Source organism: Mytilus californianus, unplaced genomic scaffold (genome assembly GCF_021869535.1).
Source record: "Mytilus californianus isolate M0D057914Y unplaced genomic scaffold, xbMytCali1.0.p SCAF_10, whole genome shotgun sequence".
Classification (NCBI taxonomy): domain Eukaryota; kingdom Metazoa; phylum Mollusca; class Bivalvia; order Mytilida; family Mytilidae; genus Mytilus; species Mytilus californianus.
This window is the reverse complement of record NW_026262582.1, coordinates 6359533-6378348: the sequence shown is the minus strand read 5'-3', so window position 1 is coordinate 6378348 and position 18816 is coordinate 6359533. Positions and strand designations below refer to the sequence as shown.

Sequence of the window (18816 nt, the reverse complement as noted above, 5' to 3'; positions counted from 1 at the left end):
ACAATATAAAGAATGGAGATTAATGGGGTGCTACAATATAAAGAATGGAGATTAATGTGGTGCTACAATATGAGGAATAGAGAATAATAGGGTGCTACAATAATAATGTGGTGCTACAATATAAAGAATGGAGATTAATGTGGTGCTACAATATGAGGAATAGAGAATAATAGGGTGCTACAATAATAATGAGGTGCTACAATATAAAGAATGGAGATTAATGTGGTGCTACAATATAAAGAATGGAGAATAATGTGATGCTACAATATAAAGAATGGAGATAAATGTGGTGCTACAATATAAAGAATAGAGAATAATGGGGTGCTACAATATAAAGAATGGAGATTAATGTGGTGCTACAATATAAAGAATGGAGAATAATGGGGTGCTACAATATAAAGAATGGAGATTAATGTGGTGCTACAATATAAAGAATGGAGATTAATGTGATGCTACAATATAAAGAATGGAGATTAATGTGGTGCTACAATATAAAGAATGGAGAATAATAGGGTGCTACAATAATAATGAGGTGCTACAATATAAAGAATGGAGAATAATGTGGTGCTACAATATAAAGAATGGAGAATAATAGGGTGCTACAATAATAATGAGGTGCTACAATATAAAGAATGGAGAATAATGTGGTGCTACAATATAAAGAATGGAGAATAATGTGGTGCTACAATATAAAGAATGGAGAATAATAGGGTGCTACAATAATAATGAGGTGCTACAATATAAAGAATGGAGAATAATGTGGTGCTACAATATAAAGAATGGAGAATAATAGGGTGCTACAATAATAATGAGGTGCTACAATATAAAGAATGGAGAATAATGTGGTGCTACAATATAAAGAATGGAGAATAATGTGGTGCTACTATATAAAGAATAGAGAATCATGGGGTGCTATAATATAAAGAATGGAGATTAATGTGGTGCTACAATATAAAGAATGGAGAATAATGGGGTGCTACAATATAAAGAATGGAGAATAATGAGGTGCTACAATATAAAGAATAGAGAAACATGAGGTGCTACAATATAAAAAATGGAGAATAACATGGTGCTACAATATAAAGAATGGCGAAAAATGAGGTGCTACAATATAAAGAATGGAGAATAATAGGGTGCTACAATAATAACGTGGTGCTAAAATATAAAGAATGGAGAATAATGAGGTGCTACAATATAAAGAATGGAGAATAATGAGGTGCTACAATATAAAGAATGGAGAATAATGGGGTGCTACAATGTAAAGAACGGAGAATAATGTGGTGCTACAATATAAAGAATGGAGAATAATGAGGTGCTACAATATAAAGAATGGAGAATAATGGGGTGCTACAATATAAAGAATGGAGAATAATGAGGTGCTACAATATAAAGAATGGAGAATAATAGGGTGCTACAATAATAATGTGGTGCTACAATATAAAGAATGGAGAATAATGTGGTGCTACCATATAAAGAATAGAGAATAATAGGCAAAAAGTATAACCAATAGAGAAAAATGGCCCAAAAAATCAAGGAATACAGGAATGAAGGACCCCATCCAGACCCTCTACTATAGCCTGTTTTATATATTTGCTCTCTTCCTGAATGATCATGAAATAGTTTCACTGGATGCCAAGCAGCCAATGAATATTAGATAAACTGTTTGTTTTTGTTTTATCTATTTATTCATATTTTCTAATTTTTGTATTTACTTTCTATTTTATTCTTTTTTAGGAAGGGGCGTGAATTGTTTTTTTTTAGTTTTTTTTTTATAGGTATTGGTATTATTGTTGTTGTTACTGTTTAAGAGAGAGAGGAGGGTCAGGTTTCATGTACAGCTATTATCTGATCTCCCCTTTAAGTGTATTCATTATTCCTGTAAACTTAACTAGTAATATATGACATAATTATATAACTATACATGTATATGTGCTTAATCTATATTATACAGTATATCCGTATTTACAATTAATATCTAATATGAAGTGGTTTACATACTTTTTGAAAATCCCACAAGGTGGAAATAGCCAATTATACAGTGCGGGACTTTCTATCAGGAAATTTTTGTTTCGTTTTCGTTTATACTTCGACTGTTGTGTGTTGTACCACACATCGAATTAAAGTGAGAGGTAAGTGTACAATATTATATTATGAATACAAAATAAAATAGAGAAAAAAATATGAATTACTGCATTACAAAACGCGTATATATTTGTATCCTTTTAATTCTTCCGGTAATGGTAATAAATAAAACCCCATTAAAGCAGAAATTATAGTTATGATAGTACACACATGTATGACAATCATATTAAAGATAATAATCAAAATTGAACCACAATCTTGATATAGATATGATATTTTATTTATAACGCAGTATTTGATCAGAATACAAATGTACTATTTTTAGCTTTCTGTTTACATCTAAAGTGTAATTTACACCTGGCTTTCGCAGGTAAAACAATTTCTGTCTATCAGTAACAAAGTATAGTAAAACCGTTCATTCCGTGATATGTGTGTATTCTGCATTTGGTAAGTTTGTGTATTTTGTAGATTGTCTTACATTGATGGTGTACAACCGGCTCATATGTTTTCATTTTGTATATTTGGCTTCCCTTAGGCTTATCGTGTATTGGTGACATTTATATCATTGACACACGTCGTGCACATAGCCGACCCCCAATAGTTGACTGGGTGAGGGATGTATAACTATGCAGTTACGTCCAACACAGAGACGTTACCATGGTTAAGCTGTTACTGTAGGATGAGTATCAAGCTCTCTGCACGTAGAATAATCCTTGCAACAAATTAACTCTCTGATGGGACAGTAGGTGTTCTCAGTGGTGCAAGGCACCTGGTTTTCTCCTATCCAAAAAATCCTCATTTATTATTGGCAGTCCACATTTCCCGCATTTCACCCGTCCTATCTTCCTTCCAGAATGTATCTATAATAATATTAATCATTAAATCATACTCGTCCTGAATATGCATGAAATATTTGCCACTGGACGTTTAGCAGCCAACAATCAATTAATTGTACATATTACAGCCGAAAAAGGATGGGTGTTGGTATTTTGGTTGGAACCTGCTACATGTGTATATTTCTATATAGGCCTCTTTTTCAAACTTTATTACTTAGGGTAAGAGTAAAAATTGAGATGTAGTGTATATGACATTATACGATAAGGATAATATTATTAACATTTCACACATACTAATGCTCATATAATTATCCAAAATTGGTCAAATAATACATGTCAAACATCATCAAATAATCCAAATTAATCTGATATTTATTAAATTTTATTATCTTTTTGAGATATTCATTTATAATAACATTTCACTGAAGAGCTCCATGGTAACCAAAATCTCAATAAATGTATAACGCTGTCTTATGAAGTCACGAGTATAATTTTTTAGTAATAGTTCTGTGATAGCTGATAAAATATTGATATGGGTATTCAATTGGAATTGTAAGTAATATTTTTGTTTAGTTTATTTTAAGGAGTTTATTTATATGTAAACTGGTCTTAATCACACGAACTAAACTTTCGGACTTTATTCAGTTTGTGGGTAAGTTGACCGTGTTTATATCCTTCCGAATAACCATTATTAATATAAAAAGAACCATATGTAACCTACCTGCTGTAACATAAAATAATGTCCCAGTGAAATATTGCCCGTTGGACAAAATTTCATAGAAAATATTGTCCGCAGACAACATTTTATAATGAAATACTGTTCAGGGCAGTATTTCATTATGAAATGAAGACTTTCTCTTTGACATGACAGCTTCTACAGGACAATATTTCACTGTGACATACTGTCATTGACACTTTGAAATGTCTATTTTGTGTCAACCTCTGTACAGTGGTAACAGTACGGTTTGCTTTATTTTCATGAGTAACTTTTATTCAGGACATTCTGGTGTGTTTTTACTTATGCTTCTAATGATTGTGTGCCTTATCAACATGCTGTTTTGTCTTATACAGAGTTGTATGCTAGAACCATGTGAATTTACACAATGAATAACAATGGTACAACTCAAATCAAACTTAAAGTTGTCCTGATTGGTGATGCAGCAGTTGGAAAGACATCGCTGTCTGTAAGATTTACAGAAGACAAATTTGGAGACAACTATAGATATACCATAGGAGGTAGTTATACGTGTTCTTTTAAAGGGCCATTACATTAGCTGCCAAATGCATTAACTCCGAAATGACTCGTACTCAAAAACTTATTAATCGAAGGGGTTTGCACTCTGTCTATCTGTTTGTCTGTCTGTCTGTCTGTCCATCCGTCAGTCCGGCAAATCAGTTTTCCACACTTTTTTTCTGCGTGCTTGAAGATATTGATTTGTAATTTGGTATATTGAGTCATCATGACAAGTTACAGATCAAGTTCGAATTATGTTCCGGTCTGATGATTTTGTGCAGAGTTATGGTCCTTGGACTTAAAAAAATCAATCAAATAGTCAGTTTTCCGCACTTTTTTTTGTCATGCTTGAAGATATTGATTTAATAATTGGTATATAGTTTTATCATGACAAGTTACAGATCAAGTTCGAATTTTGTTCCGGTTTGATGATTTTGTGCAGAGTTTTGGTCCTTGGACTTAGAAAATTCAATCAAATAATCAGTTTTTCGCACTTTTTTTTGTCATGAATGAAGATATTGATTTAATAATTGGTATATAGTTTTATCATGACAAGTGACAGATCAATTTCGAATTTTGTTCTGATGATTTTGTGCAGAGTAATAGTCCTTGGACTTAGAAAATTCACTCAAATAATCAGTTTTCCACACCTTTTTTCGTCATGCTTGAAGATATTGACTTGATATTTGTTATACAGTTTACATCTTGACAAGTTATAGATCAAGTTAGCATTTTGTTCCAGTAGAATGATTTCTTAACCGATAGGGGACTATGTATTGCCATGCAATACTCACAGAATGATTGTTCACAAGGTAACAGTCCACAGAAAGTCATGTCGAACCCTACTCCGAGACATTATTCTGATATGATAAGTCATACCTTACCCCGAGACATTATTCTGATATGATAAGTCATACCTTACCCCGAGACATTATTCTGATAAGTCATACCTTACCCCGAGACATTATTCTGATAAGTCATACCTTACCCCGAGACATTATTCTGATAAGTCATACATTACCCCGTGACATTATTCTGACTCTGACCGACCAGTCTTTGCTCATGAAAAACACCGTGTGTTTTGCAACAAATGTAAATTTTGAAGTGTTTGGTTGTACATGTAAGCAGAGCAGACTTAGCATGAATCCACCGAGGCGGTTTAATAAAATTCAGTTCAAGATGTAAAGGGTATATCTATATCAATGATAAAAAGCTTCACAGAATGCTTTTGTTGATAATGATAACTCCCAATGATACTAGCGACAGTTGTTGTACTTCAGAATAATTGTTTCAATTTTTTTATTCTATTATTGTTTGCTATATATAAGTACGTCTGAACCAGTGACGACCTACAACAGATTTTATCCATCGGATCACATTCTGTGTTTTCAGCCTTGTATCACCATCACTGGTGATCCGATGGATAATATCTGTTGTTACAGTAGAGTCGTCACTGGTTCAGACGTACTTATAATATAATTGTTTCTGTGACTGCATCTTACATTAATTTATAGGATCCTTTACAATAGATAATTCAGCTGATCTGTAACAATTCCATCTTCATGCCTTATATATCATGTTCTGTGTTACAACGCTAGATTAAAACTGACGAGGAAAGGTAACACCCGGCCACCGAAAGCTTTATTATTTGTAGAGCCTAGGTGGTCGAGTGGTCTAGCGCGTCGGGCACAGTGCAAGGCGATTTGGTGCCACGATATCTCAGTAGATGAGTTCGAATCCCGGCCTGGTAAGAACAAAAAAATTTGCTAACGCAAATTTACAGTTCTAACATTGTTGGGCTGTTATTTAGACGAATTATATATATATATATATATATATATATATATAACCAGTCTAAAAGGGTACAACATCAACAAAAAATGACAATAAACGAACAAATGTAACTATGCAATAAAAAAAATGAAACAGTTTCACCCGAACATCATATGTAGAGACGCTAATAATTTTTTTAAATTTAAAAAAAAACGACTCAAAGACATGCCTAAAATGAAAATGGTAATTAGAGATATGAACTGGCACAACTCTAAAATTCCAAAATCACGTCAGTTAAGATGTTACAACAACTGCGTGTAAATACATACCCCAAAAAAACAGCACTGTTCGATATAAGCTGGTAAAATATGTCAAACAGAGGCTGCGTATTTATCATCCCAAATAAATAGCAGTTTTATAAGGGATTTGCACGTGCTAATAACAATAGCCGCAATGACCTATTACAGTACAAACAGAAGAGGCGCAGCAAAATATTTCCGTTTGTTTTAACATACAATCCCGCCTTTACTAACCTTTCACGTTTGATCCGGGCCAATTGGCAAACTATTGCCAAGCACCAAAAATTGTCCAAGATCTTTCCCAATCTTCCTGTCTTAGCTTTTCGGAGACCAGCAAGTCTGAAAGACTTATTTGTGAGAGCTGACGTCTCCTCTTATAAAAGCTGTTCAACTGCAGGATGGCGCAAGTCGTGTGGTAACAGACGATGTCTGACTTGCCAACAAATACTGAATACTCAAACATTTACTTGCCATTCCACTGGGTCTGTGTACACTATATTTTGTAACTTGCAAAACACAGAATGTTGTATACCTTCTTCAGTATCGATGTGGCATGCAGTATATTGGCGAGACAGAACAGCCATTCAACAAACGCATGAATGGTCATCGAAGTGACTACACCTGCAAGCCCGACCTCCCCGTAAGTCGTCATTTGAGATCACCTGGGCACGCCCAAGCTGATCCCAAAAACCTTACAATCACAATCATAGACCACAACGAGGGTTGGTCAAGGGCCGAAAGACTTGCTCGGGAAAGGTTTTGGATAAGAAAGCTAAGGACAGTTTCCCCAGAGGGCATAAATGAAAAAACATAGAATGAGTCACTCATTTTCCCTACCATCACTCATTCTCCTGACATCATTTGTTTCCAGTTACTCCGGCTTCCTTACTTGACTCTTACAGTTTTAAGGATTCTTTTGGAATTTTTTGAATTTTACTAGTTTAAATACCAGGGTTCTTTTCATTTGGTAGTGATGTACAAGTACAAGTACGCATCCACGTCCAATTATTTAACCTTAGCCCAAATTTACTATTTTTTTCTTTTCATTATAAAACTGCTATTTATTTGGGATGATAAATATGCAGCCTCTGTTTGACATATTTTACCAGCTTATATCGATCAGTGCTGTTTTTTTTACATCGTGCTCATACTGATGAAGGATATCTGTTATCCGAAATATTTATGGTTACATTTGTTCGTTTATTGTAATTTTTTGGTGATGCTGTACCCTTTTAGACTGGTTATATATTATATTTTGTACTGTACTGTATCATATTTATATGATCCATCGCCCCGTAAGATTTATCGTTGGCTATTATTCAGTCATTTAATATATATATAAACAAGTCTAAATTGAAAACAACGTTCAATCCTATGATTGCGTTGGATAAAAACCGCAATTTTTATACGTGTGCATGCAAAACTAATTTCTTGGTAGAGGGGTCTAAATACAGCACAAACAACATTTTCCAAAAGACCAAAAAGTGAAAAAGTATATTTTAACAAAACGCATTTGACTAGCAGGTTCGAACAACGGATGTTCTTAAACCCTGCTGACTGCCATGGCGATTGCCAAATAAACGGATCACAGATGTAACAAAATGGATCTTAATTTTAATCTAATACCAAATAGAAAACAAAAAAACTTGCGGAAAAGATGGTATACCGCAAACATGAGGTGCAAAAATTTGTACACCATATCCGGATTTCGACAATTAATGTCTCTTCAGTGATGTTAGGAATCGAAACGGTATATATATATATATATATATATAGGTAGTTAAGTAGATTTTTTTTAGTTAAATGAAGTTGTTGTGCATTCTTGATGATGATGAAAGGCTGTTAAACGTCCAGTGGCAAATGTTATATTAATGTTATATAAACTTTAACCGTTGGCCTGTTTTGTACTAGACCGACACGCTGAGCCGTATTTTTAACCTGCTAGTTCACAAGGTAACAGTCCACAGGAAGACATGTTTCCATTACCGGACACATTATTCTGACTCAGTATTTGTTCTTACTCCTGTATGCCTCGTGCTTAGCGGAAAAGCAGCAACTACCAATTTTAAAGTCTTTTTTGGTTTGACCTCGACCTCCCGCACTCGAGGCGAACACGATTCCACGAGACCACCGAGAAGGTATGCTGTGCATTGTAGTTTATTGTATGATTTTGTTTCTTTGATTTTTACATTTAAATATTAACTGTATACGGTAAAACATTTTTATATTAGGTCTGGATGGGGTTTAGGGAATAGAAGCTAAAATATAAAAAAAAGGAGAATATTGGCCAAAAATATATAAAGAACAGAGAATAACGGAATGATAAAATATAAAGAAGAGAGAATAATGGAATGATAAAATATAAAGAAGAGAGAATAATGGGCCAGAAAATAATGAATAGAGAAAAATGTCCTAAAAATTATAAAATACAACAATGAATACATCTCTTTATTTTCATATGACATATTCTAAAATATATACAAATTTTTACAGGAAGTTACTGTACCCGATCCTTATACGTTGCCAATAAGAAGATAATGTTCCAGATATGGGACACTGCTGGTACTGAACGTTTTAAAAGTATCGTCCCATTTTACCTTAGGGATGCAGATGTTGCCATAGTAGCCTATGATATCACTGAAAGGGTAAGTCTCTGTAGCCTGTGATATCACTGAAAGGGTAAGTCTCTGTCGCATGTGATATCACAGAAAGGGTAAGTCTCTGTAGCCTGTGATATCACTGAAAGGGTAAGTCTCTGTAGCCTGTGATATCACTGAAAGGGTAAGTAATGTCGATTGGTTGACTGTTGTTAGCATAACGTTCAGTGGCTATAATTACAAAACATAATTGGATCGAGAAATCACTAAGAATGAACACATTTTAACAAATAAATTAAGAATAAAGACACTAATAGAACTGTGGCAACTGTATTTCTAAGGAAAGAAATCTAAACATCTATAAGACTAAAGAATTGCGAGACATACAAGGATCGCATATAATTAACCATAAAAATGTGTACACAAACAACTCTCAACCTTTGGTAGTACATCTCCTGTTTTCTGAGAGTTATTATTTATGGATTCTTAATTTCAACGCATATATACAAAATGCATAATTATTCAAGAGAACAACATGCAACTTTTATCACGTGATATCAAAACCTGTTTTGTACTAGAACTAGTCGTCTATGAGTTGAATTTTTAGCGTGAGAGATCAAAAAGTATTCATGAAAATCATGACGTCATCTAATGTAATTTTTCGATTTGAATACGTAATTTTTCATAGCGTTACAGCAAAAGTTAGAATAACAAATATTCCAATGCATCATATTTTGGGACTATGTCACATAGTAACATGCCGCAGAAAGATTGTATTTCCTTAATTAATACTGTGAATATTTTATAGATCATACTTAATGTTTCATAGCATTACAGCAAGAGTTAAAATTGCAAATATTCCAAGGCATCATATTTTGGGACTATGTCATATAGTGACATGCCGCAGAAAGATTGCATTTCTTTAATCAATACTGATCCACTGGTTATCAAAATAATGTCTGCCAATTGTTGCCTTGTGATCTTGTAAGTACTTTTGAGAGTCCTGGTGGGATTTACAAAGAATAATGACTCCCGACTGTCAGCGTAGTGTACAGAGAAATGTATCAAATTATAATCCTGAATATACATGTAATATTTGCCACTGAATGTTATGTACTCATCAATCAATCAATCAATCAATTCTGTTTCGTAATATGAATGTGTTCACTTTTTTATAAAATAATCATTTTGATCGAAAGGTCCTTCTTTAAATGTTTTTTTTTTACTTTTCACGTTTCCAGTATATATGTTTTGGTATAAAAATACGTCCGCACATTTATCAAGATTGCACAAAGAGGCTTTTTGATTTATAAAAGTCGTATTTTACTTTTAATTTTACCAGAACACATTTGAGAACATCAAACAATGGCTTCGACTGTTACAAGAGAGTGCCCCTGAAACCATCAAATGTGCTTTAGTTGGTAACAAAAGTGATTTGCTTGAAAAACGACAAGTGACGACACAGGTACAATATGTATACATAGTTTGTGATACGGAGCATTGCTTATCAGAGAAAAAACACACTTAGGGAGCTACGATTTAATTTTTATGAGGGGCTAGGATGAATTTGGAAAAAAGGCAGGACAGGAGTTTTGAGAACAAAAACGCAAGATGAGCAACTTGGCAAAAAAAAGGCAGGACGCCAATTTATGTAAAAAAAAGTCAGAATAAACTCATAAAAAAGGCAGGACCGAATACAGTGAAAAATAAAAAGGCAGGACAGAGATTAAAACTATAAAAATAATGCAGGACAAAATTTTTCATCCTAGCCCCCCCCCCCCCCCCCCAAAAAATCAAATGGTAGCTCCCTTACGGCATAGTTATCTACATTATACGAATGGAGAAATTTAAGAACTGAATGTTTTTTTGTTATTATTTAATTTGGGATTAAAAGCGTTGCCCGAGGCACATTTTATATAAAGCGTGGAAGCGATACTAAAATTGTGCGCACGATCAACGCTTTTACAACCCTATAAAACTACAAAAATCAGCATGCAGTTCTCACAAAGTCAATTACATTAATACGCTACAATCATGAAATAACGAGTTATATCCAGCTTTTGGTTCGTTGTCCAATGCGTTGTCGTGATGTTGTTGTGGGATTATCTGGGAAGCACGTGCAGACATTAATGTTGCATTTTATTGAAAAATAAACTTTGATTTTGGAACGTCTCGCGGTTGTTGTCACCCAATCAAAAGTACAAACTCTTATGAGCCATACATAAATATGAAGACTACGTACTAAGTGAATGAAGATTGTCTCCCATTTCACAGAAAATCGGATAATTCAGTCGTGAATTAGACTTTTCTTAAACAAATGAAGTATATACACTATATAGATAAATATCAAGAATTATCTACTATTATTTGTCTTGTTTGGTATTGTGTTGTAACTATGATACCGTTATTTAAGCGTAAAATCTTTTCCTGTACTGATTGTTATTGTATTTTATTTAGTATCGTCCACTAATCAGGATTAAAATATCTCATCAAAATTGTGTTTTTTGCCACATCCTCATTTCAGTTATCACAATATGGATTATCTTTTGTTTTTGTTTTTGTTTCTTGTTTTTTGTTTTTTGTACTTGTTGTTTTTTTGGATAATGTGGTGTTGATGACAGATCCTTGATAGTCTATGTTAAATTTAATATCCACAAATTTATTTACCCCGAACTTGGGGAGATACAGAGCTAGACATATTCTATAGACACTTGTTTATTGTATGTTGACCACTAGATGTCTTTAGGTTGTTTGTGTCATCGGTTTGACGCATGCCCGACGTCTCTTTTTATGCAAAATGGTATTATTTCATTAAATCTACTACATGGTAATTCCTCCTTTTTCAGGAGGCACATACATTTGCAGATGAACACGGTCTCTATTTTCTGGAAACATCTGCAAAAACTGGTCAGAATATACAACAGCTCTTCATGGATATAGGTATTTATCATCTATATTTATCAATGTAGCACGTCGAATAAATACTACAAAACAGACGCGAAAGATACCAAAGGTACATTCAACCCGCATAAATCAACATTAATTTGACAACGCCATGACAAAAAACAACGAAAAGACAAAAGACCTGTTGGTGACCTTCTGCTGTTGTCTGTTCTATGGTCGGGTTGTTGTCTCTTTGACACATTCCCCATTTCCATTCTCAATTTTAAACAATGCCATAAAACGCTGCATAGAAAATTACAGACTGGGCAACATACTCTCTACCAAAAAATCCGCGTGGATAATAACAGATAAATAGTATAGCATTTTGATAGTTTAATCCATCTCGAAATTGCCTAAAATGTTTGGTAAACAAATTTAGTTTTTTTTAATACAATGTAGAAATGCAAGTTCCACATTTAATGGTAAAAGTAGGTATTAGTATGAGCGTCCACAAGTGAAAGTTACTCTCTTTGCATTACTAAGTTAACTTCGGTCGAACTCGCTTTAGTTGATAAGGGGAATGGAATCGGTCGAGGTGTGACGAATTAATTGGCATTTGTAATTGTTGTGTTGCCTCGACGAATTTTTCCCGATCAATATCTCAAAATCATAGTAGGACCTTCAGCACGGAAACAAATTACAATTCACACTCTCTTACCTACGTATGTGCAATGTAGAACACAGGTGCAGGTTAAAACCTTAAAATCACAGAGTATAACGGACTAAAATGGACTAGTGTTTGTTAGTTACATTTGCCTTTAGTTGATTGACTATAACTATTTAAGGGTTAACAGTTGTCAATCACACACTTATTTACTTGTATAAATAGTAGCGAATAGTTCTGGCACTTAACGTTTAAAAAAAACGTACAATGTATGAAAATATAAGAAATTACTTCTTTATTCATCGGTATTTGGATGTTGGGAACAATAAACTTCAGTTAAAACATTCTCACTTTATTTGGCCTTTTTTAATTATTTGATTCGAGCGTCACTAATGAGTCTATGACATACAACTATAATAACTTTTTTGTTGGATCCTTTGTTAGATGTATTTGTATGTTTGCTTGAATTTTATAGTCAATTGTGTTGTTTGTCTCTGCATGGTGTATGTTTATATACAGTCCAAATTATTGTCACATTAACCTATTATGTCTGTTTGGGTTGCTCGCCCGATTTTGTCAATATAACGGACTTATAAACAACTGTCATACAAGTGTGGTGTTTAACTAGCTATAAAACCAGGTTTAAACAACCATGTTCTTCGGAAAATACCTGTACCAAATCAAGAATACAGTTGCTTTCAATTCATTTCGTTGGTTGATCAAGTGTTACGTTTGGTTTTGTCTTTTTTTTACGGACTTCCTCTTTTTTGATTTACCTTGGAGTTCGGTATTGTTGTCATTTACTTTTATATAGCCAATAGCCAATAGTATTAAACATCAACAATCAATCATATATATTAATCAAGCAATATTGATTTCAGGTTCTATATTTGTCGAAGGTCCTCTGAAACAAAACAGAAACAGTTCTGTCATCACAGTGACGGAATCAAGTGATCCTCCTGAGGCAGGGAAATGCTGTCGTTGATAGACTTTGCGTTATGGTGATTTTTAACATCAGTCTCGAAATTTCACATTGAATAACATTACTACCAAAATAGTTACATTGCGTATGAATAGTGCTATACTGCCAAAATAGTTATATTGCATGTGAATAGTTAACCTGCCAAAATCGTTCCATTGTATGTGAATACCAGTAACTCAACTGCCAAAACAGTAACATCGTATGTGAAAAGTTAACCTGCCAAAATAGCTATATCGCATTGTGAATAGTTAACATGCCAAAATAGTTCCATTGTGTGTGAATACTAGTAGCTCAACTGCCAAAACAGTAACATCGCATGTGAAAAGTTAACCTGCCAAAATAATTAAATTTTATATTACTGTTCAGTGTGCTAACTACGACAGATGAACGTATATCTTACATACTAATGTATGTTTGAAGTAACGCGCTTTAAGAATCGTTAAACATTCCATTGGCATATTGTTATATGAATAGTTTGGCTCAGATAAGTGTACTTACCCTTTTGAAGAAACGAGCTTCAAGAATCGTTATACATTCCATTGTCATATTGTTATATAAATTGTTTGGCTCAGATAAGTGTACTTACCCAAACAAGATCGAGTTGCTGACCTGTTCTTTTTTTTCGTATTTGCATTAACTGTTTTCGTTATGTTTTGGACTTTCTTTTTTTTTTAGGGGCGGTTGGGGGGGGGGGGGGGGGGGGCTCTGCATTGACATATGCTTATGAAATGTCACATGTTATAATACAGCATTATTTGTATCATATAATGATTCATTAATATCACTGCATAATGAAGACTATGAACAAGCTCACAGAGGATTGGACATTATCTTCTATGAAATCTTTTTAATACACTAACTTCTAATGATGCAACACTTGTAAGAAATGTGTGAATTTGTTGTAAAGAGTTTAGTTATTTTAAAAACGATGATACCACAAGATTTCGTTGTATTCAGAAAAAATGAAAACAACACGTTATAAATTTCATGCGTCCGAAGCGCTTTTCTGGATTTACCTTCATTAGGAACGCCAAAAGCTGAATATTTGAAAACCGAAACCGAAACAATTCACATTGTGGAAATTGGAGCAATTACTGTATTCGACAAATGCAAGCTGTATACTATATTCAGCTTGTAATCATTTCAGATATGCTAAATTGATTTCTGAAATACTCTATAAACATTTCCAAAATGTGCTTCACTTGTGGAGAGTTGTCTCATTGGCAATCATACCACATCTTCTTTTTTATATTCATAATATATCTTAACAGTACTGTGGATTCATTTAGTTTCGTTGATAGCAATTTTTATGGATCGAGGAAACATTGTGTTTTCATGGATATTTGATTCGAATTCCTAATTTGGCAAAGTCAACCAACAAGCCTTGAAAAAATGTTAATTCGGTTGAACATTTAAATTAGTGGTTAACATATAACCATGAAATCAACGAAATTTGTTTCCAACGAATAAATATGAATCTGCAGTAAATAAATAGTTTTCTGGGTAGAAATATGTAAATCTTCTTAGTAGAGAAAATTCCCCAGTTACAATTCTTTAAACATCGTTAAAGTGGCATAATATGCTATTTTGCTGATATATATATACATGTATATATTGAAAACATTTCAGTCCCTTTATCAAACAATTGCAAGAACGGGATATATTGGATATTTATGCGCAACTAGCAGTTAGTTTCGTCCAATTTTGTCAAAATATGGCTGACTATTATTGTTTATATCCACTTCATTTGAACTTTGGTTGATAGTTGTCTCATTGGCAATCAAACCTCATCTCCTTATTTGTATATTAACAAAGTCGCCATTTTAAATTTAATTTTCAACTACGATATAAAATTAAACAGAACTAGGAGATTCATGATTATTATACTATAATAGCACATGCTCCCCCGACCCCCAGGTACTCATGTATGCTTTTTTTTTTCATTTCATTAATATTGGGGTGACTTGCCCATCGGCAATCTTTGAAGGTAACTTTAATAGTTAATAATATGTCGTACATTCCCAAACTACGCACGAAACATTTTTACGTTATAACGGATTCCTAGTATTTTCTATTTTTTTATATGGTTCTTTTAACATTATAATATACATTTTAAGTATGTTAAAAATTCAGTTTTGAGAGTTTGAATCAATTTAGTGGACATGCATTTTGCAGCTAATGTCGCTTTAATAATATTTTTGAAAAGTTCGTTTGACTACAAATCACAAACAAAATGTTCCTTTTTCTACAATGTTGTCATGAACGTAGATTCAACCAATCATCTTCCTCGCCTCAAAATCATCTTTGCCATTGTCGTTGGCATCATCATTGTTGATTACTTTTATACTTTTATAACTTTTTGTTATTTTAATGTCTAATACATAACAATAAAAATTATAATTGCAAAACAATTCTTTTATCTAGCCAGCAGAAAAGTCGTACTACCTATACATTAACCGATGGTCACACCTATATACCCAATTGTGAAATCTTTGACGAGTGTGAATTCTGATGACGCGAGTGTTGCATGCATATCAGGAGACGTTTGTCCTGTCGACTCGCACCGTTTTGAGTGCATTCGAGTCGCTCAGGTTTTATTTTTTATTTTAATTTTGTATATTCCTAATGGATTTAAGGGATTTTAATATCGGTACACTGGTATTTTCGACACTGCTAAAGGGACAGTCAATGCCTTTATTTATTGTTTGTCCAAAATACTCGTCTTATTAAAGTGGATTATAGATGTCTAAACTCTATTGTTTTTGTGGCATTGTGTCATGTGTAAACTCTATTGGTTTTTGTCTCGCCTTTACGGAGTCAAAAAGCGAGACAAAGGTATGCTGTTTCCGGCGTGGGCGGGGGCGGCGGCGTCGTCATCAATGTATTAGTTTGTGATTAGGTCTAATTTATGGTGAACCACTAGTGGTAGGTCAATGATATTTGGTATACAGTTGTATTAGCATTGGCATATCTCATTTCCATGGAGATTATTTGGCCCCGGCCTCTCAGTCATGGTCTATTGACTTTTAAACTTTGCTTAATTTACATGTATTAGTTTGTGATTAGGTCAGTTTATGGGGAACCACTAGTGGTAGGTCAATGATATTTGTTATGCAGTTGTATAAGCATTGGCATATCTCATTTCCATGGAGATTATTTGGCCCCGCCCCATCAGTCATGGTCTATTGACTTTGAAACTTTTGCTTCGTTTACATGTATTAGTTTGTGATTAGGTCAGTTTAAGATGAACCACTAATGTTAAGTCAATGATATTTGGTATGCAAGTGTCATATCCATGGAGATCATATAACCCCACACCCTCATTATGGTTCATTGACTTTTACATAATTTACAAGTTAATGTTTGTGTTTTTCAAAGGGAACGACGTATGATATTTCAGTGGTATTTGGTTTACAGTTGTATTAGTATTGGCACATCTCATTTCCATGGAGATTGTTTAGCCCTGTACCTTCAGTCATTGTTCATTTACTTTGAATATTTGCATAACTTACATATTAATAAAGTGTTGCTATTTGAATTTCAACATTTGCATTATCAAAATAACAAAAAGGCGAGACATATCTCTGTGTTAACAGTTTATTATGACATTGCGTGGTTATGTCATGTCTAAACTCTATTTGTTATTGTGACATTGCGTGGTTGTGTCATGTCTAAACTCTATTTGTTTTTGTGACATTGCGTGGTTGTGTCATGTCAAAATTCTATTGGTTTTTGTGACATTGCGTGGTTTTGTCATGTCTAAACTCTATTGGTTTTTGTGACATTGCGTGGTTGTGTCATGTCTAAACTCTTTTGGTTCTTGTGACATTGCGTGGTTGTGTCATGTCTAAACTCTTTTGGTTTTTGTGACATTGCGTGGTTGTGTCATGTCTAAATTCTATTGGTTTTTGTAACATTGCGTGGTTTTGTCATGTCTAAACTCTTTTGGTTTTTGTGACATTGCGTGGTTGTGTCATGTCTAAATTCTATTGGTTTTTGTGACATTGCGTGGTTTTGTCATGTCTAAACTCCATTGTTTTTGTGACATTGTTTGGTTGAGTCATAGACCGTCACGTATATCCCATATCCCCTTTTATTCACATTAGTTTTGCACCTAATCCCTAGACTTTAATACAGGAACATCTTTTGAGATTTTGGTGAGAGGCTGTATATCTTGCATTTTTTAAATTAGAATTTGAAATGCACTACACTTCAAGTTACGGTATATTGTAAACAACCAAATTGAATGTCCATACATACTGACTATAGTTTTTGGAAATATCTTTAGACATATCTCATCGGAATATTAAGCGACTGATTTTCATAGTATTAACTTAGTGTATACATATGATAAACACATTCGAAGGAAAACATGTGGTTAAACCAAGTTTTACCTCCCATTTGTTCATCAATCGTTTGAATTTCTTTAAACCTTTCCTGACCGCATACGGTTTGTTTTTGTGTACGTGTCTGTTAACGTGTCAAGTTGCTTTTGATTTGTATCATTTACTGGATTGCTTTTGTTTTTTTTTTTTGTATTCCTATTTTCGATTTTCTACATCTGAACCATTCCTAAAGTCAGGTTTCTGCGCAGTCTCAGCGTTCTTGTAAATAAAGTGTGAACTAATGAGATGTTCCAAAACACTGGCTTTGCATAATACAAAGCATTTCTGATTTGTCAAATAATTCGATATCTTCCTTTTGTATTAACTAGATTGAGTAACACGAACTCATTGAGAAAATTTTCCTCCCAAAAGTGTGTGTTTCGTTTTTTACAATAGCGTATGAAGAATTCAAGGTTCACATTGCATACAAACAAAGTAAAGTTTACACACGTCGGTACTGTAACACACTAAGGGGACGACCATTTGATTTTCCGGGGGGAGGAAGATTTGAAAATAAAATGCAATGGCCAAGTAAGAGATGCAAATAAATAAACTAGCATAAAACAGCATGACAAATGAATATTCTGAAAAACAAAATGCAGGGAAGAATTGCGTATCCTCCTCCCCCCGCCCCATCCTGATTATCAAATAATCGTCCCCTGACATGGTTCATCTTATACACATATCAATACTGTGATACAGTTACATGATTCAGCTGTAAAATTTATAAAAAGAAAATTTTCTTTTTAAAATGCCTAAAGATAATTAATAACGAAACAAACAATTAACTTCACTTAACGATACTTTTGTGGTCAAACATTATTGTAAAATCAATAAGAAACTATTATAGACCTTTAAGATATTGTTAGAAACAATTATGATGCTAATTTTATTGCTCACGTGTCTCCGGATACTCATATAACAGGTTATTCATACAAACAACTGATATATGACTAACGCGAACAGTACTGTAATGCTCCGTAAGAAAATAGTCTGATAGTTTATGTTTCGCCCAAGTAACGTATATAGGTATGAACCATCACGGATATAACAGTCAGTCCAGTCTATATAAAAGTGCAAT

The 18816-nt window shown here is 33.6% G+C and overlaps 1 protein-coding gene across 2 annotated transcripts; it reads left to right on the top strand.

Moving 5' to 3' along the window:
• Positions 1 to 1906: 1906 nt before the first annotated feature.
• LOC127717521 (uncharacterized) lies at positions 1907 to 15761 on the top strand. Of its 2 annotated transcripts, none has more exons than XM_052223200.1 (6): positions 1907 to 2129; positions 3990 to 4154; positions 8718 to 8869; positions 10164 to 10286; positions 11668 to 11761; positions 13250 to 15761. In XM_052223200.1, exons 2-6 carry the CDS (start codon positions 4022 to 4024, stop codon positions 13351 to 13353), a joined length of 606 nt encoding a protein of 201 aa, XP_052079160.1. In that variant the 5' UTR covers positions 1907 to 2129; positions 3990 to 4021; the 3' UTR covers positions 13354 to 15761. The 2 variants fall into 2 exon arrangements, with proteins under 2 accessions (XP_052079160.1, XP_052079161.1); XM_052223201.1 differs by lacking the exon at positions 1907 to 2129 and adding an exon at positions 2435 to 2529.
• Positions 15762 to 18816: the final 3055 nt, after the last annotated feature.

Coding starts and splice junctions, on each gene's coding strand:
- LOC127717521 (XM_052223200.1), top strand. CDS start 4,022: ATGAATAACAATGGTACAACTCAAATCAAACTTAAAGTTGTCCTGATT. Junction 8,870..10,163: donor CCTATGATATCACTGAAAGG/GTAAGTCTCTGT, acceptor TAATTTTACCAG/AACACATTTGAGAACATCAA. Junction 10,287..11,667: donor AACGACAAGTGACGACACAG/GTACAATATGTA, acceptor CTCCTTTTTCAG/GAGGCACATACATTTGCAGA.